Below are 27,407 nucleotides of genomic sequence, written 5' to 3'. Positions count from 1 at the left end.
GTTTTGCAAGACCTGTGTATAGAGAACTCATATTCCAAAGATGTTATTTAGTGCTCAGAATTTCCTATCAACTGTGATTTTTTAAGGGTATGAATGCTATTAACCTGTGGGTTAATGGATTAGCTTCAAATAATGTGTTACATCTTTTCCCTCAATTGTATTTTTAAGATTTATATTAGATTAAATACACAGGGAAAATGTTAGTTTATAATTTGTCTCAGTGAGAAATAAAATTAAAAAGAAGGCTGCGCTTGCTGTGGTGTCCTTCAGCTACCCATGAAAAGTTAATCTGTAAAGTTCTCAGAATGGTCATGGAACAAACCTTCAGGATTTTAAGATCTTGAGACTAAAGGAAAAATTATTTCTCCCGGAAAGCTCTAGCTTATACGCATTAATTATCTCATGATACCTTTTGATAAGCAAACACAAAAGCAAGCACTGTACAGCATGCCAGTGCAAGTTAGAGGAGAAGCAGTGAAAAATTGGCTTATCTTGAAAAGAAGAAGCTGTAGCGTGGTTTTGTTTCTTTGATCTGCAGATAGATCCTTCATGAAGATAAGAGCAGGGAGCTGCGTGTCTTGCTTTAAGGCAGGATTTAGGTAATCTTATCTTCAAAAATGTCTGCATTCTTTTTTCTTCCACATTTCATTCCTGATATGCCACTAACACAGCATACATACATTGAGCCTGATTACTTGCCTATCATACTTCTTCCCTTGGACTAAGTAAACCAATCAAGCAGCCTTCATGTGAGCTTATTTTTTGGGTGACAAATCCAAGAATAGGCGTGCCATAGGTGTGCCATCGCTCCTGCGATGGAATAAATAAGATATTTTGAACTTTCTGGTGTTGTGGGTTAACACGCCCAGGCAGCTCTGCATCTGGATGGAATTCTTTGAACTCGACAGTATTGTTAACCTTCCCTTCCTGCAGGATAAAGCCAGACAGTAGTTCCATTTTTTTCCCCGTCCTCTGTGCAAATCATTTGGGACCCAGCTTCCCAGATCCTTTCTTATTTCCAGTGGTCTGATTTCCTTACTTTTCAGGCTATTGGAAATTGCTATGACTTAGGTCCCCCAGATGCCCAAGTGCTCCCATTCTCCGTGTAGGAGCCAAAGGGATATTCCCACTAAGATGCAGTTCATCTGGGCTTTTTTAGAAGAGGAATTACAGTTAAGTCACATGCCCAGAAGTTAAGTCAACAGTAGTGGCTCACATTATGTCCAAATTGCTCACAAGCTAGGCTCTTCCCTTGCTAATGACTGCATGAACACCTGGATCAGGGAGTCAAGGACCATATCACCATTCCAGCCACCTGTCTTACTGAAAGGAATTACTTGGCACTACTACTCAAACTCACTTCAACCAAGGCTCGAAGACTGAATTAGAATTTTTAATATGTTCTAACACCAAAATGAGACTTCTGACTCTTTTTGGGTTTTGGTGAAATGATATTTTGTCTCTGCCAGAGCATCAGATTTATTTTCTAATCCATTTGACCACACTCCTGATATCAGAAGAAAGACTATGACCATGGTAGCTTCTCTTTAAGGTTGTTCTGCAGATAGGCCTTCACTTTGCTGATTCCTTTGCTGACGATAACTAGTGCTAGTTCTCTTTAAGCTATACTTTCACAACTTACTACTCTATTACTTTTTTTATTCTCATCTATTCTTAAAACTTTTGTAACTGTGAAAGTGAAAGATACGATTCCCTGATCTATGTGTGATGAAGGTTAAGTCTGCTGACCCTTAGAGTGCAGACCTAGTACAGAACTTTTCTTTTGCATTTAATTGCCCTAAAAATAACATTTAAAGCCTCCTAGTGTACTGCAGCATTTTTGGACCTAATGCACCCATCATCTTTAAAGAAGCCACAAGAACTGATTGAGAAGGAGGGTAAAATAGCTGGACTGATAAAACAGGCTGCATTGTGCATAGTTCCAGTTTCTGCTCCTCAAGATAGTTTCTTAGCTGTTAGTTATGACAGGGTAATCAGCACCTCTTGGTGCAGTTAAGGTCCTGACAAGTTATTGCTTATTGAAGAGATTACTCTATTATTACTCCTCATTAGAAAATTAAAGCTATTGATCAAGTAATGCATTCTTTTCCCCCTTGTAAAATATTTTATTAATATATATTAAAAAGCCTACAAAACAAAGCACACAAACTTATTTATTTTTAGGTTTGAACAAAGTGAGATTATCTGTGTTGAAGCCAGATTCTGAGATCCATAAACAGGCAGTACTACTGCTGCTCTACAAGGAAATTGGAATAAACATTAAGCAAAGAGTTGTCCTGAAATGAAAAATGCAGACATCATTACCAGCAATAATTAAAAATTGTGTTGTCAAAACTTTGCAAAACTGCAGGTTTCTTTAAGGGTTAATTTTTCCTCATAAAGGACATAGACCCAAAAAGAGAATTTGGAATTTACATCAAAAATCCTTTGCATTTCAGGGCTGTTTAGACTTTGGTGGCAAGAAGGGAGGTCACACTCCCAAACTCAGACTTAAGCTCATTTCAACACACAAAAAATTTATTCATAGCAGAAACAAAACAAAAGGGAAAAAATGGAACTCTATCTTTTATGCTGTAGATTTTATGGATTGATAACAATTTCTTTCTCATCATCAAAATGATCAGATTTTTATCCCTCTGAAATTCCTTTTTCATATTGTTTTCCTGTTTTCTTTTGGGAGTGCAAAGATGCTTCTTACTGTTAAATCTAAACAAAGGAATCAACTTTAGTATGTAAGACTAAGGACTAAGATATAAGATAAGTCTCCTCTGTCACCACCTGGCTTACAATTGGATTTTAATTTCTCCTTTGCAGTTGCCTCATGATTGTTCCTAATGAACACCCAGTTCCACTGATGCAGACAAAAAGGTAAGAGCGACACCACAAGCTGGCTACAGACACTCTTCTCACTGCCCTAAACTACCGTAAGGTCAGGATGGATGGATGCATTCTCATTTGAAAATTTTCATTTGAGCCTTGTTTGGAAGGTCCCTGTTTGGGTCTTCTGTAAGCAGAGGAAGCACCCATCAATGTACATTCACTACCAGCAGATTTAATGAGAAGAATCAATGCAAAGTTCAAACCTTCTCTGGCTGGCAGCACACGCTGGGTATGTTTTAGACAAACCTGATGCTCACTTGGCAGGACAAATTTCTGAAGTATAAGAGCACTGTTATCTCTCCTTGGCAGTATGCACAATAGAAGCCTGCTTGCTTGACAGTAATACTTTGGTCTTAATATAAAACCCTTTTCATAGTTTATAAGGCTAAGCTCAATTAAAAGGAGAATTGTGTATGCTCTCCTTTCATTTGGTAGTAAACACAGGCTCCTTCACCTCATCCAAAGCTAATGGTGATAAACCAGATACTGCACCACTCTAGACAAGAACAGTGTACTGTGGAATATACTGCTAGAACGAAACAGCATGTCTACTCAGTAAATCTGGTTTTAATTTATGAGAACCTCGCTGGGCTACTCCTGCAGTGAGCTGGAAGGCAAGAAGGTATCACCAACCTGCTGCAAAGACTGCCTGAATTTTGAAGTAGAAATCTCCAGTTATCACTCCAACCAGACAACCAATAGTTGGGTAAAGCTGATCTTCACATTCTCTTTTCAAGCAGCAAGTAACAGGTGTCACCTGAAGCATGAAAGGAACCAAGCAAACCAGTGTCAGCACCACCAAAAGTAAACCGAGACAGTTCTTGTCATCTCCAGGGACTCATTCAGGACAATTGTCATGCTGTCTTTACAAACTGTTCTCAAAACTGGCCAAAATGAGGACCTGCAAAACAGAGCATGTTACAAGAGCTACAGAAACATCAAAATTGCAACCTTGAATATCCCCCAGTCAGTGACCCCTTGTTTTGAACTCTGCCTTGGTACAGGAAATCACAGCAGCCTTTTGTTTGGATTGCTGTTTACACTGCAAACACCTGTGTGCTCAGGCATGGTTTTGTATGGAATGATGCATGACAAAGGATTCATGCAGCCTTGTGGACTCAAATTAGTGTTTTCATAAGGTTCATGCGGAAAATGAGTTTAATAATAAGATACAGAGCTTTCATCAAGAACTGAACTGAATTCATACAGTATAAGGAATTTACAGGAGGCAGCAACTGGATTGATTTTTCTGGACTGATTCCATAAAATCACATAGATGATTTCAATCTCAGCAGAAAGAGCTTGATTCCTTTGTGACCTGATGTCCAACCTCAACAGCTGGTGTTGACTGGCTGTCATGGTTTAACCCCAGCCAACAAATAAGCCCCAGGCAGCCACTCACTCTCTGCCCCACCAGTGGGACTGAGGAGAGAATCAGAAGGGTAAAAGCCGCGAAACTCGTGAGTTCCCATAAAGAGAAATAGTTCCCATAAAGACAAACCATTTAACAGGCAAAGCAAAAGCTGTGCACGCAAGCAGAGCAAAAAGGGGAATAAATTCACTGGTTCCCATGGGCAGGCAGATGTTCAGCCACCTCCAGGAGAGCAGGGCCCCATTACGCATGGCAGTGACTCGGGAAGAGAACTTCCATCACTCCAAATGTCCCCCCCTTCTTCCTTATTCCCACACTTTATAAATGGAGCATGATGTCAAATAAACATTCCTTTGGTCAGTTGGTGTCAGCTGCCCCAGACGTGTCTCCTCCCGACTTCCCCCAGGCTCCCAGTGTCCTCCCCAGCACGGCAGTATGAAGAGTTGAAAAGGCCTCGGATCTGTGTAAGCCCTGCTCAGCAATCACAAAAACGTGTCTATATTACCAACCCTAATAATTTGTGTTCAGCACAAATCCAAAACACAGCCCCATCCCAGCCATTGGGAAGAAAATTAACTCTACCCCAGTCAAACCCAGCCCACTGGCCAATTTACTCAGCAATATGGACAAATAATTTGTTGGATCACTGAGTCTTGACTTCTTTCCAAGACATCTCAGAAACTTCTTTTTACCTGTATAAGACTGTACCTTTAAATTAGTTTACTTTTCATTTATTGTTCTGACTAAGCTTTTCAAAGACTTAGAAAGCTCTAGTCCTAGCTTCCAGACCAAATCCATCTGAAGCTAATTTAGGTCTCTTCTTTAATTGAGCCAGTATTTTGCTTTAGCTAGTTTTTGTCCCTTCTTGGTGCTTAATCTGCTATGATATTTGCAGTGTTCTCAAGTTGTACCATAGCTTCTGTTTTTCTGAGGTAAGCACAAAGCTTTTTAAAATTCTTTCCCCATCTAACAGTGGAGAAAAGTAGCACTATCACCAGCTTGAGGCTATGGGACATCATTTGCAAAGAATGAGAAGTCTTGCATCATTTTTCACTCCTTTGATAGGAGATCGCCTTGGGGATTACAAGTGAATAAGGAGAGTAATCTTGACCCTCTTGACAAACATACATCTCTAATGCCAGAGATGTCAAAATGTTTCCCAAACACTTTAGGAACAGTGCATCTCTTACAAGGTCCAACAAGAAGCATGCTGGTAAGCTTTACACAAACAATTCCCATGTTTCGCTCAACGGCAATAATGGTGCTTTTCAAAGTTCTTGGCAGTCAAGCTGCAAGTAGCATCTTGCAGAGGTTTACTCCCCTCTAACCCTTTCCAGCAGATTTTTCTCTTCAGAAGGGAGTGACTGGACCATCCAAGTGCCATAAACAGAAGACGTTAAACATGAAGCAACACTACAACAAAATGAAGTAGCAGCCAGCTACATAGTCTCCAGGCATTCATGCTGGAACCAGCGGGTTATAAAGAACCTAATTCACTTTTTGCATGTGCAATAAAGTGGAATAACTCTTTTCAAACTAAAAAAAAAAAAAAAAAAAAAAAAAAAAAAATTGCAGTGGCTTAAGACCTGTGTAGCTGACATCAGAATCATGCTCTAATTTCCACCAGGTCATTCCTGTACTTCTGTGGTTTTCATGTCTCAGGACTTTCATGATGCTTTTCCAGGGCAGTCCTTTTCTAGTCTTTGTAAGCAAACTTTGATTAAGTAAACATTTACTTCAATCAAGTAAACAAACAAACAAAAATAGCATCTCCCAGTATTTCATAACCACTGGATTTTGCATGGGATCTAGGAGTGGGAAGCTGCTCCTCCCACTCCAGGAACAGCTTGCTCAGCAGCAGCTACTTTCTTTTTGGGAGATTTTGGCAGTTTCTTGGGCAAGCACCAGAAAGATTTCTGTGGTGGCAGTCATTACTGTACTGCAAGTTTGTGTGATCGAAGGGATGCAGAGGCATTTCTTCCTGGGCAGCAGGGAGTTAACTTGCCTCCCGTTCCCTGCCTTGGGAATAAGAGCTGGGATGGCAGCCCATAGTAGGAGGGTCTGGATTGAATTCTCCAGCGAAGGAGGGGGGATAACATTTTTGTGCGAGAAAGATGCTTGCCAAGAAATCGAGAGGGGAAGTAACATGGGAGAAAGGAAGTAACTCATCAGTGTTTGGGACAGACAACAGCAGTTTCAGGATCTGGGTACACATCAGGGTCCTGGATGGATCTTTCTCTACCTACGTCACTCACAGAGAAAGAAAGCAGGAAGAGGAAGTGTAGATGCCTTCATAAGCTTACAAACACTGCCAGAACCTCAAAAGCATCCCATTTCCTACCAATACAGGCTTTCTAAATACCATTACACCACTTCCAGAGAGGAGGAGACTGAGGTCACAGAAAGCTTTTAAACATGGGACTAGTCTTCTACCAGCATGAGCCATACTGGGGCAGACACAAGTGAGTAGGGGCAAAGAGAAGGACATCAGCAGCCCCAGCTGCCATTGCTCCAGACCACTGGAGGACACCATGCCATGACTTGAAAGCTCTAGAGGAAGGCTGCTGAAAACCAAAGCCACTTGGCCTTGTACTTCCCAAAACCGAAGTACAGTTGGTTAGAAAGAAGTGAAGTACACCATTGCTTCAAAACTTACAATTATTCATTGAATAAAATGCTGCAAAAGGAAGGGAAAGAAAGAAAGAAAGAAAGAAAGAAAGAAAGAAAGAAAGAAAGAAAGAAAGAAAGAAAGAAAGAAAGAAAGAAAGAAAGAAAGAAAGAAAGAAAGAAAGAAAGAAAGAAAGAAAGAAAGAAAGAAAGAAAGAAAGAAAGAAAGAAAGAAAGAAAGAAAAAGAAAGAAAAGAAAGAAAGAAAGAAAGAAAGAAAGAAAGAAAGAAAGAAAGAAAGAAAGAAAGAAAGAAAGAAAGAAAGAAAGAAAGAAAGAAAACTTCTGGGATGCAAGGATTTGTTTTCCTTTATTTTTAATCAGCCATTTGAAAACACTGCAACATGACCAATTCTGCAAAAATGTTTTCCTGACCACAGCGTCTTGCATGCAGACAAACACAAGGATTCGCCAGTTCCTGGAAGAATGAGCATCAGTAGCTTTTTTTAATACTGGAACATGTCTGTTTGTTGTTTTTCTCTTTTCTTATCTCCTTAATTTTGGGGATACTCAAAATTTTTGGGGATGCCTTTTTTGTTGTTTTTGTTGTGCATAGGCTCTTTGTTTAAACAAGTACTATATGTTACTTTTTTCTCTGGTTGTTAATTCTTGTTTGGCTCTTTAGATTTTTTTACTGTACAATAAAGTTGTTCTTAACAACCTCTCTTTTGCTGTCTCAGCCTGAACAACTTCTACTGGATTATCTTTGTGCTACTGTTTTAAACAGTTTGCTCGTTTGTAGGTAGCTAATTAGTCATTAGTTCTATTCAGCAAGAAACTTCTGAGGTCTGGGCTGCAACTTCTTTTAGTGAGAGCTCACACTACACCAGTGTGTATTTGAGAAATTTCCCTGGGTAGGATGAAAGATGGGAATCTGACTTGCTTTCCTGGGTAAATATCTCAGGCACTTTTTTCATATTTTGGTGGCACTGAGTCACAACAGCAAGTGGACATGTAGGAATATGGCTTTGAAGTCAGTGAGATGTATTACTGTCTGAAAAATGGACAGATGTCCCTGCCCATGGCAGTGGGGCTTGGGACTAGGTGATCTTTCAGGACCATTCCAACCCAAGCCATTCTATGATTCTATGATTCTATGATTCTGTGATTCTATGATTCTATGATTCTATGAAAATATAATTCCAGTGCATCTCACTGAAGTTAATTCAGGTGGCATAATGTTTTGCATATACAGTAATGAAAAAATCCAAGACTTCAAGGATTACAAAATCTGGACCAAAGGAAAGGGATAGATGACTAATAGCATACATGAAAGATACAGAAATTTTTAAAAACGTCACAAAACCCCCCAAAGAATCTATGGAAAGGTGATCCTGAACCACAACACTCTTTGTAAAAGAATGGAGGGGGATGGTGTAAAACCTTAAAAATTTGTATCTCCTGTCAATTTGTTGAACTAATTACTGTCTGAATTTTGTAAAGCTAATTAGAAGCTACTTTAAACTGAATGTCCTGAGTGCGAACTGTAGTTTTTCCACATCAGGGAGTGTATCCCATGTGCTTATACTTGTACTTTAGTGTATAACGCATTCTTGTGGAAAGGCAATGAGCAGACATAATCCTTGCAATATTCTTTACTGGTCGTCTAAAAAAAACCTGCTGTGTTTTGTTTCTCTGCTAAATTCTCCTGAAAAAAAAAAAACAAACCAACAAACCAAAAACCCAATTTAATTAAATCAAAAACATCTCTCTGATGAGCCCCTCCTTTGATGTCTCTCTTTTGATAATCTCTTTCCTGACAGGCTGTGAATACTCTGCTAGCAATACTTCGTGCTTTCCTCCATGGAAATAACAACTGCTCTGCTCCAGGCATTTCCTTGGCCTAGGATTTGGGATTCTGGGAGTGGGCAAACATCTCCATCCAGCCTATTGGTGTGAGTGCAGGGCTCTGTGTGGAACTAATTAGTGTTATAATGAATGCCACAACAGTTTATTGCCAGGAAGCATCTAATGGCCTGGCAGTAATCTCACAGTGACTAATCAAGATTTTCTTCAATTCCCTTTAGCAATTTTACCTGATAAATTAGTGCAGGGGAAAAAAAAGAAGAAGCCAAAATAAAACTGTAAGCAGAACAGAGAGGCTCTGATTTAAAATATCTGATGGATGATGCTCTTCTGCCTTCCTGGGGTTATTGTGTGCAATCCTTCTCCATAAATTCTAGAACCCTGCATACCAAGAGCAGAGTGGTTATGACTTCTTCTTCATTGATTTCAGAGGACCAGCCTTAAGCTGATGAGCTTAACTTAAATTCAGTATGTGATGTGTGAGCTGAAACCCTACTGCTAACCTGAGGTTGACTATTTTAATCCAAATTGGGTGTGTATTACCGGGATTGGGTAAAAAAATTGAGTTACTATTTTCAATTATTTCTGCACATAGCAGGAAAAGCTTAAGCTTAAAAAAAAAAAAAAAAAAAAAGAAACAAAAGAAAAAGGAGATGGATTCAGATGGTTCACAACCAGAGCAGTCCTCATCCCGTACCTAGCCCAGCACATGGTGTGTAGGACTAAGCATATGCACAGCCCCCTGCAGGATGCCGTCTCTCACAGACTGTTTTTCTCACAACAGCAAATATTTACCCTGCAGTACAAGAAAGACAAGGAGCTCCTGGAGGGGGTCCGGCGAAGGAACACAAAGATTATTAAGGGTCTGGAGCATCTCTCTTATGAGGAGATACTCTGGGCCTCAGGAAAGACTGAAGGGGATCTCAGATATAAGTATCTCAAAGGTGGGTGCCAAGAGGATGGTGTTGGACTCTTTTAAGTCGTTCCCAGTGACAGGATGAGGAGCAATGGCCATAAACTGAAACACAAGAGGTTTCACCTCAACACGAGTAAGAGGGTGGCAGAGCGCTAGAACAAGCTGTCCAGGGAGGTCATGGGGTCTCCCCCTCTGCAGACATTCAAACCCCACCTGGATGTGTTCCTGTGTGATCCTGCCTTGGCAGGGGGGTTGGACCAGATGATTTCCAGAGTTCCCTTCCATCTCTAACGATTCCCTGCTGTCCCCGCTCACCAGCCCGCCCCGGGGCTCAGCCCAGGGCGCGGTCGCAGCCCCGGAGCTCCCGGTGCCCGCTCCGGCGGGGTCCGGCGGCGCTGGGAGCGGGGGGCAGCAGCGAGGCGGGGCCGGGCGCATGTGACCGGCGGCGGGGGCGGCCCCGGCGGGGCTGGGCCGCCTCGGCGGGGCAGTGCGGAGCGCCGGGGATGCGGAGCGGCCGGGCCCCGGGCAGATGATGGCGATACGCGAGCTGAAAGTGTGTCTGCTTGGAGTGAGTAAGGGCGGCCGGGGGGTCGCTTCCCCCTTTCTTTCCCTCCTCTCTCGCCTCGCAGGTGGGGGCTGTGGGAGCTGGGGTGCTGGCTAAGCCGGGAAACGCTTCCAGCCTCGCTGTCCCGCTTCCCGGGGGGCGCCGCGTCTGGCGGTCCCGGGCGGGGCGGGGGGCTCGGCCGCAGAAAATTCCTCCACGACGAAACTTGGCAGCCGAGCCCCGGCCTCCGCGGCGCGGGGGGAGGCTTTGGGGCTTCTTTTTTTTTCTTGTTTCTCAACTTTTTAAAAGTGAGAAGGGCGTAGCGGGCTGGGGGAGGTGGTGAGTGGCTCTCTTTTGGGGGTCTCCCCCAGCGCTCCCCAGGCGGCGGGGTTGCCGGCGCAGAGCCATCCCCCCGGCGGCGGTGGTCCCGCGGAGGTCTCCCTTCAGAACGCCGAAGGCACCTGGTGGAGGGGGGTGGGCTTGTTTCCCACCCTGGGGGCTCGTCACAGGCGGCGGTGGCCTCGCCGAGCCCCGTTCCAGCGGCGAGGAGCCGCCCGGAGAAAAGCGGCAGCGCTGCCCGCCCCGGGACGCTGTGCCGGGTGACTCCTTCTCCCGGGGCTCGGTCCCGTCTCACCGCTGTGCTGCTCTGTGCTTTGTTTAGTTCCTTGCCTGGCTTTATTCAGCAGCGCTTCTTTGACTCGACTCCTTACAGGAACGTCGTTTTTGCCATTCCTTTTTTTTTTTTTTTTTAATTTTTTTTTTCTTTTTTTTTTTTTTTTTTTTTTTTTTTTTTTTTTACTTCTTTCGCTTTTTTGGCGAACTCGCGCGTGCGTTTCACATCTGGAGCAACAATGTGCTTAGCTCTGCACTTTGGCCGCGCCTGCCCGCCTCTGCCCGGCACCGAGGGAGCTTCCCGGCAAAATGTGCCCACCGAGTTGGCACAAACACCGCCGCAGAGCAGAACCACCTCTCCTGACAGTAACCAGCAGAGCATCACTACTCCAGTACACAAGTTTCTTTTTAAAAGTCAAACATCTCAAATTACCCGGTGCAAGTGCGGCTGCTTTTAGGCCCACATCTCCATAAGCACTCAGAGAAGCTGCATGAATGAAGGCTTTTTTGAGTGAATTTGCTTTCATGCCATCCGAGTGAGTTGAACATTTGAAAACCAAACACAAATAGATGCTCCAGTTCTCTCTGATTTGTGTTGACGCTTAGCCCAGCAGGAGTGGGTACCTTGCCCTGGAGTAGTTCTTGCCAGGATGTGGTGCCAGGGCACTGGAGAGTTCAACCCAAAGTATTTGGCAGTGACCATTCCTCCTTTCTTGGTCAGAATTCCTGCCTTCAACTTTTAAAATGGCATAGTGACAAAAATAAATGTGGTTTGTACAAACATGAGGAGTCTGTGGTAGAATATGTGAATATGTGGATGTGTCTTTGCTTGTTTTCTTCTCCAGCAGAACATGTAATTTTATAGGGATGAAGTGTCTTGTGGTATGAGATTCCACATGTCCATAATTTATTGATGTTTTGTAACATTAAAACTTGCTGGAGATTTTGCAAGGCAATTGTTTGCTTTTTTTTTTTTTTTTTAAAGACGGGAAAAGAAACCTATAATGCAGCTCTGTGTTACTAGGAGTATGCAATGACTCTGTAGATTCATTAAAATGATGGGGTGGCAGTGGTAGCACTTAGGGAGATGTGTCTGTAGTTATAGTCACTTAGTAATTAGTGATATGTTACTTCTGTTTTAAGAGAGCATAGTCCTAGAAAACCTTCTACTTCTGATCACAGACCTCTCATTTACCATGGGGATTGACACTATTTTCCCAAAAGAGAGGAATCCTTTAGATGATGAATCCCCTCAAGAAGGTGACATTTCTAGAGCAGGGAAACTCCAAACCTGTCTGTGTGAACAAATGGAGGCATTAATTATCTGATGTGCTTGAAAGCTAGATGGCAACTCAAAAATACATTCTCAGATCTACCAAAAGAAATCTCGACAGTTGTTTTTTTTCAGTAGGTCCTGGACCTGGTTAATCTGCATTGTACATCATAGATCCCTTGATAATCAGTAAAGTCTGGCATGTCCTAGTCCCAAGACAAGTTCTAATCCTTTTTAGAAATATGGATTAAATTGGTTTGTAAAACCATATCCCTCTCCACTTCTGAACACAGCCCTAGGCTGCGCCTCTGGATCAGACAGGAGGATCACTGACAATTTGGCTTCAAGCTGTGCAGAGGGCCTGGGCTTGGGCTGTTTCTGCCTATTCAGAATTTCCCAGTGGGAGAAAATTGCAGCTGGTGCAACGTTTGCAAAGCCAGCTTCTCCACAAGCTCTGGAGCCCCATTTGGCTATAGAGGGTCTAGATGGCAAGATGATGAAGAGGAATAGAGAAATCAGAGCTGTGGTCCACACTGCCAGCCCTACAGGCCAGTGCAGTACTCCAGGGCCAGTGAGTGGCCTGCAGCCATTGCACTAAAGATGGGGAGTAGGTTATTGGCTCCTGGATGTAACCCCACATCGCCAGGAGGGAGCCTGGCCTCTAGTTTTTAGCATTAACCTAACAAAACAGGATTTGGGTGTCTGCATTTAATTTCTTCTTCCTCCAGAGTATCTTGGGGTTTTTAAAACTCCCTGTGGGTGTCATAGGAGTGATTTGGAGCAGCTAGGAGTAGTGTTATTAGATGATGGTTATGGGATTTGTAGCTGTTGGAGGAGACACGAGGGAGAGAAGGGCAAAGGGGAAATCTGGGGCAGCAGGAGGGTAAGAGTGAGTCAGTTTGGAAGGAAGGCTTTGTTGATTGCAGAGCTCTCTGGGAAGGGATGGTTCCAGCTTGCCAATTAGGATGCCTGTCTAATTGTCCAGTGCCTCGCAGCATCAGGTGTAGGAGCTACCGAGGTTGAACAGCTCTCTTTAATATGTTGCCATGCAAGTGTCCTCAAGCCTGCTCCTAAGCTACTTCCTCCAGTAAATTATTGCTGCTGGGCAGTGAGGTATCTGCGTGTGGAAGGTGTTCATCTTCCTGAGTGCAAATGCTTGAGCTCTGCTCCAAGCCCTGTCTTGTTACCCCTGACTCTTCCCGGTCTCTCAGTCCAGTTTGTTGTTTGTTCCCAGCAGTTGTCCCCGTGTTAGATGCCTCATGCGCCTGGGTCTGAGCAGGCTTTAGCTGCAGCTCGGTCTGTGTGGTGAAATGAAGTGTAGTGTAGCTCTTGTTTGATTTACATGGTGTTTCCATGTGGGCACCTTGTTGAAGGGCTGGAGGAGGGAGGAGGGGAGCTGCTGTGTTCCTGAGCTGTGCTTCAGTGCTGAAATGGCTGTGCAGCTGCCAGTTTTCCTAATCTGTCTGTGGCTGCTGAGTGCCCTGTGCCTTAGCTCCCAACATTTCCTTTATGTGGGCTGGAGGAGCGATTTACAGCTCCCTGCCAAATCCTGACATAATTGCGTGTGGCAACCGCAGAAGAGATTGCCAGGTTTACGACTAAGGCAAAGTTTCTTGTCTTTGTCACTTCCTGAGGAAACTTTGACAACTCTTCAGACTTTGGGAGGTGGTTTGCTGACTACCATCTAAAGTGACCTCCATTACTCCTTTCCTTCTGTTTTTGTTTATTACATTTTTGTGTTGTGACTGTGCATCACAGGACCTAAGGAGGTAGGACTGGAAGAGGCTCAGAGGTCATCCCTTGTCCCTAAGGCCCTTCTTATTCCTGACATATGTTTGTTTCCTCTGTCTTTAAAAACTCACCATTTTCTCCCTGGGGTTATGTCCCAGGGCTTAACTGCTTTTACTGTAGAAAGTGTTTCCTGGACATAGTGCCCACATCTTCCCTAACTGATGCTTTGCTTCTTCACCCTTCACCCTTTGTGCCTCCATTTTCTTGCTCATAAGAAGTCGCTGGCCTGTGTACTGCTAGCATGAAAATGCTGTCTGAAGCTGGTGAGCCTGCATTTGTAAAAGGAGTGACATTTCCTCTGTGGAAATTACACTGTTTTACAGATATATACACAGATCACTGGGAATCTTTCAGTTTGTGTCTAAAATGTTTGTCATAGTCAATGCTTTTATGGCCTACATGTCCCAGCACAAATAGGAAAGCTGCTGTTAAAAACAGAACGGTGCCCCTGGCAGGGTTGAACCAGTTAAGGAGCTTTCTTGTCACCAGGTATGTGCAAGGTGGCCTCCATGGTAAGGTGAGCATCCTGCTGAAGACAGTATCACTGCACAGTGCAGAAGCCACGGGTGCATCAAGAGCTGCAGTGTTGTAGCCTAAAACAGAGAGTAGAGCAAAGGGGGTCATGAAAAGAGGAAGAATGTACTGATGAAGTAAATGTGTGCCTTCTATAATTTTGTCCACAAAAGTATCTTGTCTCAGAGAAGAACAGAGACCGCCAAGCAAATTTTCCCCCATGTTAATGATTCATCATTACCTACTCATTCATTCTATTTTATTATGTAAACTAGTAGCTCTATCATGAGAGAAACTTTTGAGTCGTGACCACATGGCTGTCTGTCTTGTGAAGTCACTGGTTTGAAGTGTCCATCATTTCAGCCTTTCCATCAAAGGAGCCCTTTGATCTGTATCTCTTTCCTAGCCAGTTATGTTGTAGCATTGTAGTGAAACATCAAATTACAGGTAAAACTGAACAGTGATTTTAAGTCCATGGAGGACTGAAAGACACACACATGGTTTGCTGAACTGCATACACCTGATTTTCTTGGGAAATGTTTTTTCATGGTATTCTTTGGTGAAGAATACTGTGAAATACACACTTAATGTGAGCACACAGCACTTCCATATTCCATTGCCCTGCTTTGCCAGTCAAAAGAAGCATACCTTGATACTAAAGGAGACTGGGACTGGAGATTTTGTTTTTATTGTGTTTTTCAATATTGCATAAAAATCCAGTTATGCACCAAGCAAGAAAGGCCTGTTCTCTTGTATCAATAAAAAAAGTGTCTTCAGAAGCCTCAAGCAGCCTTTTCATATTATTTTATAAGACATTTAAATGGTTACAATTAGATTTTTTGCAATACAGACATTAAATATATAGGTAAACAATTTCTCATAATTTGCAATTCAGGATTTCATGTTGATCTTGGCCCCATTGCTTTCCTAACGTATCTACAAAATTTTTTCTTTACTGATTTCTTCCAAGGATATTGTGTGGGATTGCTTAGAAGAGTAGACTGGAACATCCTTCTAGGAAAAGGTGATTGTGAAGGTCACACTGCTTTCGTTTCCAGTGGCCCAACCAAACTGGATTTCTGAAGAAGCAGAAAGAGGAATTTGAAGCAGATTTTAGTTTCAGTAGCAGCAAAGCTTCAAAGGGGAAGCTTGTTACTAATCATCTACTGGGTAGCAGAAGAGTACCCTGTGACTGGTGCTTGTTGCTGCACTTCATGGGCTCCCATTCACTGATAACCATCTCTGAGCTCCCATCCCATTCCTGTAACTTGCCTGTTGAATGAGTCCATGCAGTGACCATCACCCAGATATCATATGCAGGCTGTAGTTTTACTGTTTTTCAAGTTCTCTTTTTATTTAGATTTCTCCAGCCCCAAGCTCTTTTTGATTTCTGTCCAAAAAATTGGGAAACTTCTTGGTTTACAGTAGTTCTGGAGAAAAAAACCCCCACATTCTTTCTTTCTGCCAAAATAAGGAAGTTGAATAGTGATAAACTCCATTTTTTTTTCATATAGTTGAGTGCAGTTTTAGCCCTACTCAGTGAAGTAATGCTGACTGTGTGAAGGAGACAGAAACTTTGCATGCGAACAGTACACGGGGAAAAGAAAAACCCTCTCATTTCCATCAGATGGTTCCTTTTAACTAGCTTAAGTCAAACCATATTAAAAGGACATTTATAATTTGCATTTAAGGTGTGTTTTCTGAAACTCTGGTTGATGGTAGGACTTGTTTCTAAGGTGATAATTTGATTTATTGGTAGTTACACTGCAGTTGAGCTGCCCATGGGTGAAGGCCTTTGAGTCTGCAGGGCTTTTGGCTGTGGTGGTGTTTACAAATTACAGTGCTGGGGCATTTTGCTTCTGTCGGGTTGTGTCTGAGCTGGGTGCAGTGGGGGTGCTGCAGACTGCAAGTGCACATACAGGTTGGAGAGACCTATTCTTGACCTATTCTGTCTAAAATTTCTCAAGCTAATTGCTTGTTGAGAGAAATATTTACAGGGAGACTGGAGCCATAACTCTGCTGCTCTTGCTCTTTTGCCTCCCTGCTGCTCCTTCTTGCAAATGCCACTTATCCAGTTGTCAGGGCTGATAGACCCTCCCAGGACTGCAGTTAGTGATGGATTTCCTGGCCACATCTCTCTTCAGATAAGATCAGGACAGGCACTATTTTTTTTTTTCATTTCCTTTGCTGTGGTTTTGAGGGGAAGGGAGAGAGGCACATTGGAATGAACACAGCTGGCTTTGGCAGGTTTGCACTGTTAAAGAATGATGGAATGGTTTGAGTTGGAAGGGACCTTTAAGATCATCTGGTTCCAACCCTGCAGCCATGGGCAGGGTCACCTTCCCAGAGCAGGCTGCTGTTGACCCCATCTTCACCACAGTTCAGGGCCTGCCTCCGAAAACTGAATGCAGCCCAAGGAATTTCTTGTCAGCTTTGGTGGTTCACCAGCCTCCAGTGATGTGGGGGCAGTTTTTGGAGCTGTGGTCTCCATCAAGAGGTCTGGAGCTTCCTCTGCTCATATTTTTCTCAAGTTGTTTCTGGGGCCAGCCAAGTGCTCAGCACATGGTTAGAGTTACTTTCCAAGAGGGTTGGAAAAGGAGGTTGGAAGCTGGGTAGAGTTGGTTCTACTCACAAGCTACCTACAAGTCTTACCTCCATTTGGTGCTCATCACACCTGTGGGTTAGGTCATCATGCCAATGAGTTGGATCATCCCGTGCTTTTTAGAGAGGGCAGAGCAAGCATCCAGTGCTTTGCTCCTTGTCATGTTCCCCGCTACCTCCTGACTGTAGGCCAAGGGCAGCTGATGTGAATGCAACTTTGCAGAAGGTGTCTGGAGCTGCCATGGGACACGTGATTCCAAAGTAAACAAAAATAAAAGATGTTTTTATTCTTACGGAGTTGTTTTGCTTCTCACTACATACCTTGTAGAGGCTGGGTAGTGGTCAAGGTCAAGGTGAAAGGAAATTTTAAAAATTCCATCTCAGTTTGTAGGATGCCAGGAAAGAGACACATTTCAGTTTTCTTCTGAAACATCTTGTACACCCTTTCCGTGAATGCTCGCCGTTTTGAGCACCACTGCCAAAAGACAAATCCAAGCTTTAGAAAGCCGCCAGCGGAGGTGGATGGGAGGCCAGCTGGGAGCACAGCCTTGTGTAAGCACATGCCAGTGGTTGATTTACAGTCTCTGGCCTTGCAGGGCTGTGCTGAAAGCTGAACAACAGGCAGTGGAACAAATGCTTTTTATTTTCGCTGGGATATTTTTAAACAGAAATGCTGGTTAGTGCATGGGTTTTATATTTTTTGCAGGCGAGGGTAGAGAAGTTATGGTTTTTCACTTTTTGTTTTGGCCAGAGTATGTTCTTATTTGGGCAACATGTGGAAGTGCATGTGCATGAAATCCAGCCACTAAATACTTAGTGTCCCTGAGTTATTGTTTCCTCCTTTGTCAGCAGAGTGACAGGATGCTGCAGACGTCATTGGGTGTCCTGGCTGGACCTGTCAGGGGACTGTAGTCCCTGCAGGGGACTATAAAAAGCTGTAAATTATAAATATCAGGCTCTTACAGGAATTCACCTACAGTTAGGGGCTCTCTGAAGCAGATTCTCCTTCCCTTTAAAGCCTTTATACAGAGCCAAAATGAGTAACAAGAGATTCCTAAAGTGGGTTTAATTCTGAAAAAAAAATTAAATTTGGGGCCCATTTAATTCTGAAGCAAACAAAACTTAAGTGTTGATAGGATCTCATGATTCATCAGCAAAGCTGTACTTCTGGGCAACAGAATGTGTCTGAAGTCGCCTGCATCTCTTTCCATGCTCCCTCATGACCTGTGGGATACAACTGGAATAGCTTTAACCTTCTCTATCTTATGCTTGTAATTGGTAACTGATAACTCATCTCCAGTACTGTTGTTGTGTCAGTTCTCCAGATCTACCCATTTCTTCCTGTGAGGGAATTCAGTGGCAAGAAAGAATCCTTAGATCAACATCTGGTGTGTGCTAGCAGAGAGAAGCCGTACTGGGAATCACCAGACTTGCCAAAGACTGATTAAAAAGAGCATTTCCTTGAATATGGTCTGGTGTCATACTAAGGTTCAGCTTGACTCTTGAGACTTCAATTTTTAGGTACTTGATTTAAGGGGGTAAAAATATGTTACCACTATGGTCAATAGTTTAGGATTTTGAAGGATATTACTACTGAGATATTGGAGGTGTTGGTAAATGTACAGTCACAATTTTCATTTGGAGCATCTTCTACTATCCATGGAAGCAAATACTAATTTTGTTTGCTTTAGGTAGTCTCTGTTAATAAAAAAAACCTCAAACCACAAAAAAAAAATAATGAACCTGTCACTGACTGATACACACCACTATAAGCCTCTAAGGGTGCACTTCCACTTTGGTGGATGAATCTTGCAGCTGATTAATTCCTGGAGGGGTTTAGGAAATGAGAAAGGGAGTATGTTCTTTCTTGAACAGGAAGCCCATTATCTATATTTTTTTTCCTTTTCCTTTGCATACTAAATATAAGTATTAAAGTGCCTGTTTTAAGAATCATAATAGCAACGCTTGAAATATACCTTCTTAAAGCTGATATGAACAGGAAGCCTCCAACCACTTTTAGGCCAGAAGTTATTCATGGTGCATAGTCCATGCTGACTTCAACCTTTCCAATACTGTGTAGACAAGCTTCCTTCTAGGATATTAATTTTGTGAATGTGCTACAAACATTGAGGTTTTTTGCTACTTAATTATCCCTTACACCAGCAGTTTTCTTTTTTGAATATTATTGCTCTTGTGGAAAATCCAAGGAAAGCTGAACTTAGTTTTTGTCTTGGTTTTGTTAAATGTCAGTGAGGGAATTAAACCTTGTCTTCAAGTGTTATGATTCCAGCAGCAGAGTGTTGTTTATGGGAATAATCTTCAGAATTGATTGTTCTGTCTTAAATTGACGTGGGTTTTTTTTCTGCCTTGGATATTTTTGTTTATTTTTTTCCTGTAGAGTGCGCTTGAAAAGAATAAATGCATGCCAGGGCATTAGACAGACAGCTGGAGCATGTTTTATGTGACAAAAGTGGCAGTTGGATAAAACCAAATAACATAAATTTGATTTGAGATTATGTTACTGAAACCCTAATCTGAGTAGCATCCTTAAGTATATGTTTGATTCTGAGCATTAGGGTAATCCCTCTTCAGCAGAGTACCAGGGTACATCCTTCAGCCTTTGCTGCGTGGGCTGCTGCATTGAATCCCATGCTTAAAGCTCAGCATATGCTTTAATGCACAGCTGAATGCGCTGCTGTGTGGAGAATAAGATAAAATGTTTAGGTAAATTAAGGATTTGAGATTATACAGCTCATGAGTGATTCCTGTAATTTGACATGAAAGCCAGATAGAATAGCTGAGATCTACCTGTCTTGTGGCCAGGTTTGTCTTCTCCCTTAGACTGATGTGGAAAATGGCAGAGGGAAAGCCAACCTTTGACACCATAAATCCAAATTTAATGAGATTGTCTGAAGGAGAGTGGTATCCCCACAGGCTAAAAAAGTTCTTCTGGAATAGTTTATGACCAAAGAATGGTTTGGGTTGGAGGAGATCTTAAAGATCATCTCATTCCAGCCCCCTGCCGTGGGCAGTGACATATTCCTGTAGACAACATTGCTCAGGGCCTTGAACACTTGCAAGGATGTCCAGATCAGTAGAGAAAGGGGTGCAGAAGTTGGCATGGAGGAGATTTGGAGGAACAGAGAATAATGGAGGAGGAGGAGATGGAGTACTGAAACTGTGAGACCAAGGCAGAACATGTGGGAACATTGTAGAGGGACTGGTGAGAGGGAATGAGGAACACAGAGGAGTAAAGTAGAGAGCAAGGGAAAGAGAAGCTGAGACAGAGCAAACCAACAAAAGGTAGTAGAAATAATAACATGGAGTGAAAAACCCCTTGGTTTTAGCCTTTGGTTTCCTTTTAAAGTATTTTAAAACCCTGACTTTGTGTTACTGCTTTTTCATTTGTGTTTCAAAACACTTTTGGCCAGTGGAGCCTGCAGAATTGTTGTTTGCATCGCTTTAAATTCAGCTGTATCTCTCAGCCAGTCAAAAACAGTGTCACAGATGTGACACAGGGAAGCTGTGGTGGGATCTCATTGGCCAGTTGACACATCTACCTCCATCCCTGTGCCTGTTGTTCTGCCATGTCTGGGATCTGTGGGAACTTTGGAGTTGGTTCCATGTAGTCCCAAACACTCAGGCTGTGACACTGGAGTGTATCCAGACAGTCTCTCTTGAGGGTGACTCCTCAGCACCTTCTGTGTGGCTTTTCCTACTTTGGAGGGAAAGATGAAATGCACTCCTTCTACCCCTTTGTCCTTTGAGGAAATGTCCTTAAACATAGTAAACTCCGTGGTTTAGCATTCCACTCGAAATGTTCCCAGCATGTTTTCAGTTGAGATTTGCAAAGTCTATACACTTTTGATGATTTCTGGTTCCCAGATTTTGAGTGAAGATTAGAAAAAGTGGCCAGGTGAATAAAAACTTCCTTCTGCAAGTCAGTTCTAAGTTAGATACTGATTTCCTAGTTATTTTTGTGATGGAGAGAAGAAGGTGCCTTAACAGTAAGAGCAACAAAACCTGGTTTTCCTTAAGGGCCTTTCCCTAAAAAGTTGAATTTCATGGTACTAGTGTTACCAGCTTTTAGAAGTTGCTGTGTTTGATTCCTGATGAAATCGATGGGAGGTGAACACATTCAAGGAGTCAACTGCTTAAGGGCTACAGCCTTGCACTGATAATTTCTCCCCTTTATGAGCCTGTGCGGTGCAGATAGCTTTAGGCTGAGTAACTTCACAGCAGCACACAGTAAATCCACAGATAAAAAACTCAGCCCTGGGTTTTATTATACCGTGCTTGCTGTTATCTCTTCTGTTTGCTTGCATGAGAGATAGAGGGGAAAGCACCACGTAGGTCTTTATATGATGCTGTTTAAAATAAATGATGTTTGCTGTCTTAGGGAAAAGTTTACATCCAGACAACAGGTGGAATGAATATGAAATTGCTACTAATTGAGGTTAGTTAAACCTAACAGTTGGGTGAAACATTTCTCAACACAGATTTAGGTAAACTTTTGATTGTCCATTTCCCATCCTGCACATAAATTCAGGAAATAAACCTCCAGTTTCAAGGATTTTAGGCCTCTCCTTCATGTTGCTGCGTAATGTCCACAAAGATGCATAGTATCTACATGTAATTTGCAGTTAATTGTAAATAACAAATAATGGCAAATTTCAGAAACTCTCAACTTGTCCCCTTCCCCTGATACCCCCTGCAGAAGAAACTTGTTTTATTGCATCTGGAAGGTTGATGGAGGTGACTTTCCAAAGACTGGCAAATTGTAAAAGCAGCTTGCATAAAGAGAGTGCCAATAGCAGCTGGGCAGCTTTTAGGCTGCTGATAAAGGAGACCAGCTCACACTTTAGGTGGTCTTTAAAGGCTGCTGATTTTGCAGGTTGTTGTATCAGCTAAAAGGAACTGATTAGCAGAGGCAGAGTTTCTGGCAATAAATCCAGGTATGAAATCCTTAGTTCCTGTCTCTCCTTTGTGCTGTTTCCTGACCCGCTCAAGGCTGATGATGTCTGGCTGCCTTTGGCCAGTAGAGACCAGTGGAAGAATTATTTGCTTCTGGTTGTTGGTAGGTGACATACCCAGTACCAGGGCTCTGCTAATTTGGAGCAAAGATCCGTGGCCATGAGGCTGGTTCCTGTTTGTTAGAGGAAATGTTCATTTTTATAGCTGCCCCCTGAAACTGCCTTCTTCCTCTCTGTTGCCTGTTGCTGTAAGGGAGAAGGGATTGGGCTTTCTTGTCTCCAGGACTGAAGTTTTCAGTTTCAGTTGGAACTCATGTGGCTTTTTTATTCCTCTCTGCTATGAAATGCAGTAACAAGTTGCAGGTGGGACAGTTACAAATTGGGATGAGTATATGTGAGCATTGAATTGAATAGCACTTATTGAGCTTGGTTGGACAAATTTGAGGGTAATTGAGCTCTTTTACAGTTTTCCCAGGCAATTGCTGGACAATTTTTATACTAGTAAAATAGCAAACTGAACACAAGAGCCATTTTGTCGAATGCTGTGGTTGATGGGCATATTGTTGCTTGTGTAAGAGCCACTGTCTTCATTTAATAAAGGAAAATGACTTGATGCTTGTTGGCAGTCTGCAATGTGAAATTATAGTCTTTGGATTGGATTATCAATTTCTGACCAGTTGGAAGATTTTTAACATCTTCTATGTTGGGACAGGAATAGAAATTATTTTGTTTTCATACGTACTAGGTGGCACTAACAAGCCTGTATTTCTAAATCATGACCCCTCATGATAGAATTTGTCAATGAAAAGATGTAGGATGTTGGAATATGAACAGCAACTTGTGTCAAACAGCAATTCAAGTCAAAGATTATCTCCTCATCATACCAGTATTTTGAAAGTTGCAGCTGTTATAATATATGTGGGGAAGGTTCACTTAGGAAAAGAATTTGGTTTGGAAAGAACTGCACAGAATTTTTTATCCCATTTTTTTGCTGGCAAATTGTACTTGAAAACAACATTTGTCAGGATGCTGTTGCTTAATGTGTTTACTTAACTGTGAAAACCTCAGGTTATTTATGCCTGTTGTCTGAAAACTAAATTTAGTTTCTCTGATCACTGCATTGCACAATGGTGATGAAAGATATTTAACCAACTTGCTATGCTGGTGTGTGTGCATATGGCCAATAGAGATAAACCCCCTGCAATCAATACTCATTATCAATGACAATGCGAGGTACAGTGACTTGTATGTTACTTCCCTTACCTAATTTTTCAACTTCAGGGACAATTATGAGGATTTCTAAGTAGATGCTATTCACACATTTTTTACTGTATCTTTAAATAGGAATTCCTCTGCAGGAGGAGTAGTACATCAAGTGGATTTTTGTGACTTCTCGTGTGTTTTGAGATAGAGCAGGTAGGAAAGGGATGGCAACATGCAGATGTTAAAAAGTCTCCCAAATTTGTCTAGAAAATTAACTCTGACCTTTGGAATTGCCAAAATCCAGGTATTACTATCAATAAAATTGCATAGGCATTGAAGCAGTACCTGCAGTTTTAATTTATTTTAGATATATTTAGCTCCTCCCTGTTTGAGGTTTGACTTGCTGGAGTGATCTGTGAAGTTTGCTTTTAATTCCTGTTTTGTTGGTATTGGGAATGTGACCCATGGTAAACCAGGGTCCATTTCTCACCCTCACTTGAAAAATGAAATGGTGAACATTGGAGAGGTTGTACTTAAGTGTCTGTGGTGGAGCTCAGATGGGAAATCAGCAAGCTGGCAGCAGGGGGATGTCATTAGGGTGAACTAGGGTGGTAGGAGAGCACCTCAAACATGGTTTGAGGTCCCTGAGGGAAGCTGTGGCTGCCCCATCCCTATAAGTGTTCAGGACCAGGCTGGATGGGACTTTGAGCAATTTGATCTAGTGGAAGGTGTTCCTGTCCATGGCAAGGGGGATGGAAAATAGGTGACCTTTAAGGTGCCTTTCGTCCCAAACCATTCTGTAATTCTGTGATTCTGTAACACACTTTCTTGCCACTTACAAGGCACCTGTCAGGGTGGGTTTAGTGGGTTTATCTTCTGGTCTGTGTTATACCATGGTCAGGAGGATCCTCTGATCCAGTGGTCAGTAAAAAGCAATTAGAGGTATGATTCTTGTGTGGAAGATTGTGGCTCCATGAAATCCCACAGCTATAGTCTCCTAAAAATTAACCCAAAAATTTCCCCTGTGGCATACAATATTGTTGATACCGTGCAGGTTTGGGTGGGGTTTTGTGGGGGTTTTTCGTTTCTTTGTTCATTAGTACAGTAAATTAATTGTGGGATGGGGCATTCCTTTGAAGCTGCCTTTGCCACATTCACACTCCCCATTGCCTCACAGGGCTCCTCAAGGTGGTACCAGCAGCGGGAGATGCCTGTGGTTCCAAGGGAAGGTGCTCAGGCACTCTTCTTCCCCTCTCAGTCTGTCTCACCTTTCTAGTTCTTGCAAGTTCATCCTGCTGTCCTCTTTCCCTCCCTCCCCAGGCTTTTGGCTCCCAGCTCGCTGGAGCAGTCGAGTCAGTGTCCCTTCCTGCTCCCATCTCAGCGTGGCCAAGGGGACCCGGCTCCGTGTCCCGCAGCCCCGGGAGTCACCAGGTGGTGCTGTTGCCCAGGGAAATGCCCTCCCGCGCCTGGCCGCACAGCCCAGCCCTTGCACAAGGGTTCCATGGTGCTTGGGTTTGTGATGGAGCTTGCTTTGGTGGGCAGCCGTGTCACGTAGTGCCGGGGTTCTGTTTCTTGCCACGGGTTCAGTCTTGAGTCGGTTTTATTGACGCAAAGTTGTTTCCTGTGGCTTAATCGGCCAGTGCCTTGTTTGACAATGAGGTCCCCCAAAGGCTGGACTGCTTCTGCACAGTTTGTGACCACCCTGTTGTACTCAAAAGCTGCTTCACTGTAGTGTGAAGTACAAGCAAGTCTCATTAAGGATGTCCTCAGGCTTTGTGCTGTTGGGTCCGCCGTGCAATCCAGTGGGAGGGATTTTTCCTCATTCATTGGCGTGTGCTGCTTGTCTGAAGGAGATTTGTGTGTGTGTGACCCTTCAAAGGTGCTCCTCTTCTTTCTCCTTTCATCCTCTCATCTTTTTAGCCAGCCAGATTGATACCACCTTATTTGCAGCTGGTTTTTATAGACATCATGCTCTTACTTGAAACTGTAGAGGCAGTTCAAAACATGGAGATGAGCATCTTAAATGAATAGCCAGTGCCCCCAAAAGCCACAGTTTGAGCTGAAGGAATGCAAATAAACACCAAGTTCCTTCATCCTTTTTACCAAGCTAAGCAATTCTCTCTCCACAGCCGCCCATACCACATGCTGACAAGGGCATAAGGAATTGATTGAGATTCTGCTCTTTGATTTCAATTTAAAATCCCCCATTTCTCTTGGCAGCTCAGCTGCTGTTCTGAATTTGATAACTTGTGTGCAGAGGGGAAGGAAAGGTGTAAGAAAAGACACAGAGAATTAGCTGGAAATTTGATGTGGGGAAGCAGTTTCTAAATAATATTAGCAACAATCAAAGGCTGTTATCTTTGCTGTCCACGCTTATGGCGGCATAGCACTGTGGTTAGCTTGCTCTTTGTATAGTAAGATGCAGTGATTAAGCATAAATAGTGGAATTGGATTGTGGATTTGGGTTTTGGGTTGGTTCTTGGTTGGTTGGTTGTTTTTTTGACCAGAGTAGGTGAGCTCTAGAAAGTATGAAGCAGAGGTAGGTTGGCTGCAGTATTAATTTTATTCCTGAAGGATAGCTCTGTTATCCCTTTCCCTCCACAACCCCCTTTCTCATAAATCAAGATCACTTTATAATCCTGTGTCAGCTTCATAGACAAAAGAGTTAGCAGGTCGTGGAAGAGCAGCAGGATTTGTAAGTCCTGGAAGAGAAAATGTGCAGCAGACACGTGGAATACTTTGTTGGGGCAGTGAGTATCACTCCAGGCTGGGGCATGAACAGGTCGAGAGCAGCCCTGCTGAGAGGGCCCTGAGGATTCTGCTGGATGAGAGGCTGGGCGTGAGCTGTCAATGTGAGCTTGCAGCCCAGAAGGTCAAACACATTCTGGGCTGCATCAAAAGCAGCACGGCCAGCAGGGCAAGGGAGGGGATTCTGCCCCTCTGCTCTGCTCTTGTGAGACCCCAGCTGCAGTGCTCCATTCAGCCCTGGCGTCCTCAGCCCAGGAAGGACATGGACATGTTGGAGAGAGTCCAGAGGAGGCCACCAAGATGACCAGAGGGATGGAGCATCTCCAGTACAACAAAGGGCTGAGAGAACTGGAATTGTTCAGCCAAGAAAAGAGAAGGCTTCAGGATGACCTAATTGCAGCCTTCCAGAACCTGAAGGGAACCTACAAGAAAGATGGAGAGGGACGTTTTACCATGTGTAAGTGGCAGGGCAAGAATGAATGGATTCAAAGAAAAAGGTAGTACGTTTGCATTAAATATTTGGAGGAAGTTTTCTGCCATGTAGGCGGTGAGGCACTGGAACAGGTTGCCCAGAGCTGTGAATGTCCCATCCTTGAAAGTGTTCAAGGCCAGGCTGGATGGAGCACTGAGCAGCCTGGTGTACTGAAAGACATCCCTGCCCATGGTAGAAGGGTTGGAGGAGGTAGATGATCTTTAAGGTCCCTTTCTATGATTCTGTGATTTTTAGGGCTGCAGCTATGATTCTCCATGTCATCAACCCAGCATGAAGAGCTAGGGATTGGAGCCCTAGTGATGATAGCAGAATAATGCCAATTATCTTGAAAACACTCTAGGAAAGACTTTGGTTTTATATAATATTACATGCATGACTAGATCAATGTCTCTGGCAAAGTGAATCTTTGCTAGCATTAGCTACAATATAGAATTAGCTGCTCTTCAGTCTCTCTTATCTCTGGCCAGGCACATCGCTTTAGTAGGATGACAGAGTGCTTTTGGCCATCAATGCTTGATTTTGTACTTTAAGGTTTGGTGTTGCTTGTGATCTTTGAGTATGTCTTTGACAAAAGTAGAGAGTTGAAGAGATTGTAATTAATATTGCAGTCTGTGAGGGAGGGAGGGAGGGATGGAAATAGTCTTTTTTATCTATAAGAGAGAAAAGGGATGTAGCAAAATATTATAGAGAGTGTAGTTGAAACTTGGGCATTAGAGGTTTTTGTTGTCTCTGAAAGATGACTGGGCTGGGATCTGGTGGAGAGCAAGGGCCTGTGACTACAAAGAGACTTGCTAACTCCAAAGAAGCCTACAGATACCAGGACCAGTAGGACTGCATTCTCTGGCTCCAGGTATTGCAGATACTGGAGCAGCTATGCAGGCCTGAGTTTAATTCCACAGGAAAATGTGTGCAGGATGTGTCAGGAAGGAAACCACATGCTGAATAATCACACTGGTAAGGGTGCCAAAACTGGTAATGCAGCAGGCATTTGGATTT

General features: G+C 43.1%; 1 protein-coding gene across 3 annotated transcripts in view; it reads left to right on the top strand.

Annotated features, from left to right (window-relative positions):
- Window positions 1-10,120: 10,120 nt before the first annotated feature.
- Window positions 10,121-27,407, top strand: part of RAB31 (RAB31, member RAS oncogene family) — a 59,103-nt gene continuing 41,816 nt past the window's right edge. Inside the window, exon 1 of one of the 3 annotated variants that reach the window (XM_038127869.1) lies at window positions 10,121-10,228. In XM_038127869.1, the coding sequence (XP_037983797.1) occupies window positions 10,190-10,228 (39 nt within the window). In that variant the 5' untranslated portion in view covers window positions 10,121-10,189. Of the gene's footprint in view, window positions 10,233-27,407 lie in introns of all 3 variants that reach the window. The other 2 variants (XM_038127871.1, XM_038127872.1) reach the window with 2 other exon arrangements.

Source organism: Motacilla alba, chromosome 2 (assembly GCF_015832195.1).
Source record: "Motacilla alba alba isolate MOTALB_02 chromosome 2, Motacilla_alba_V1.0_pri, whole genome shotgun sequence".
In the NCBI taxonomy this organism is placed as follows: domain Eukaryota; kingdom Metazoa; phylum Chordata; class Aves; order Passeriformes; family Motacillidae; genus Motacilla; species Motacilla alba.
Note: the sequence above shows the minus strand (reverse complement) of the source record. Positions and strands in the feature narration are given on the sequence as shown.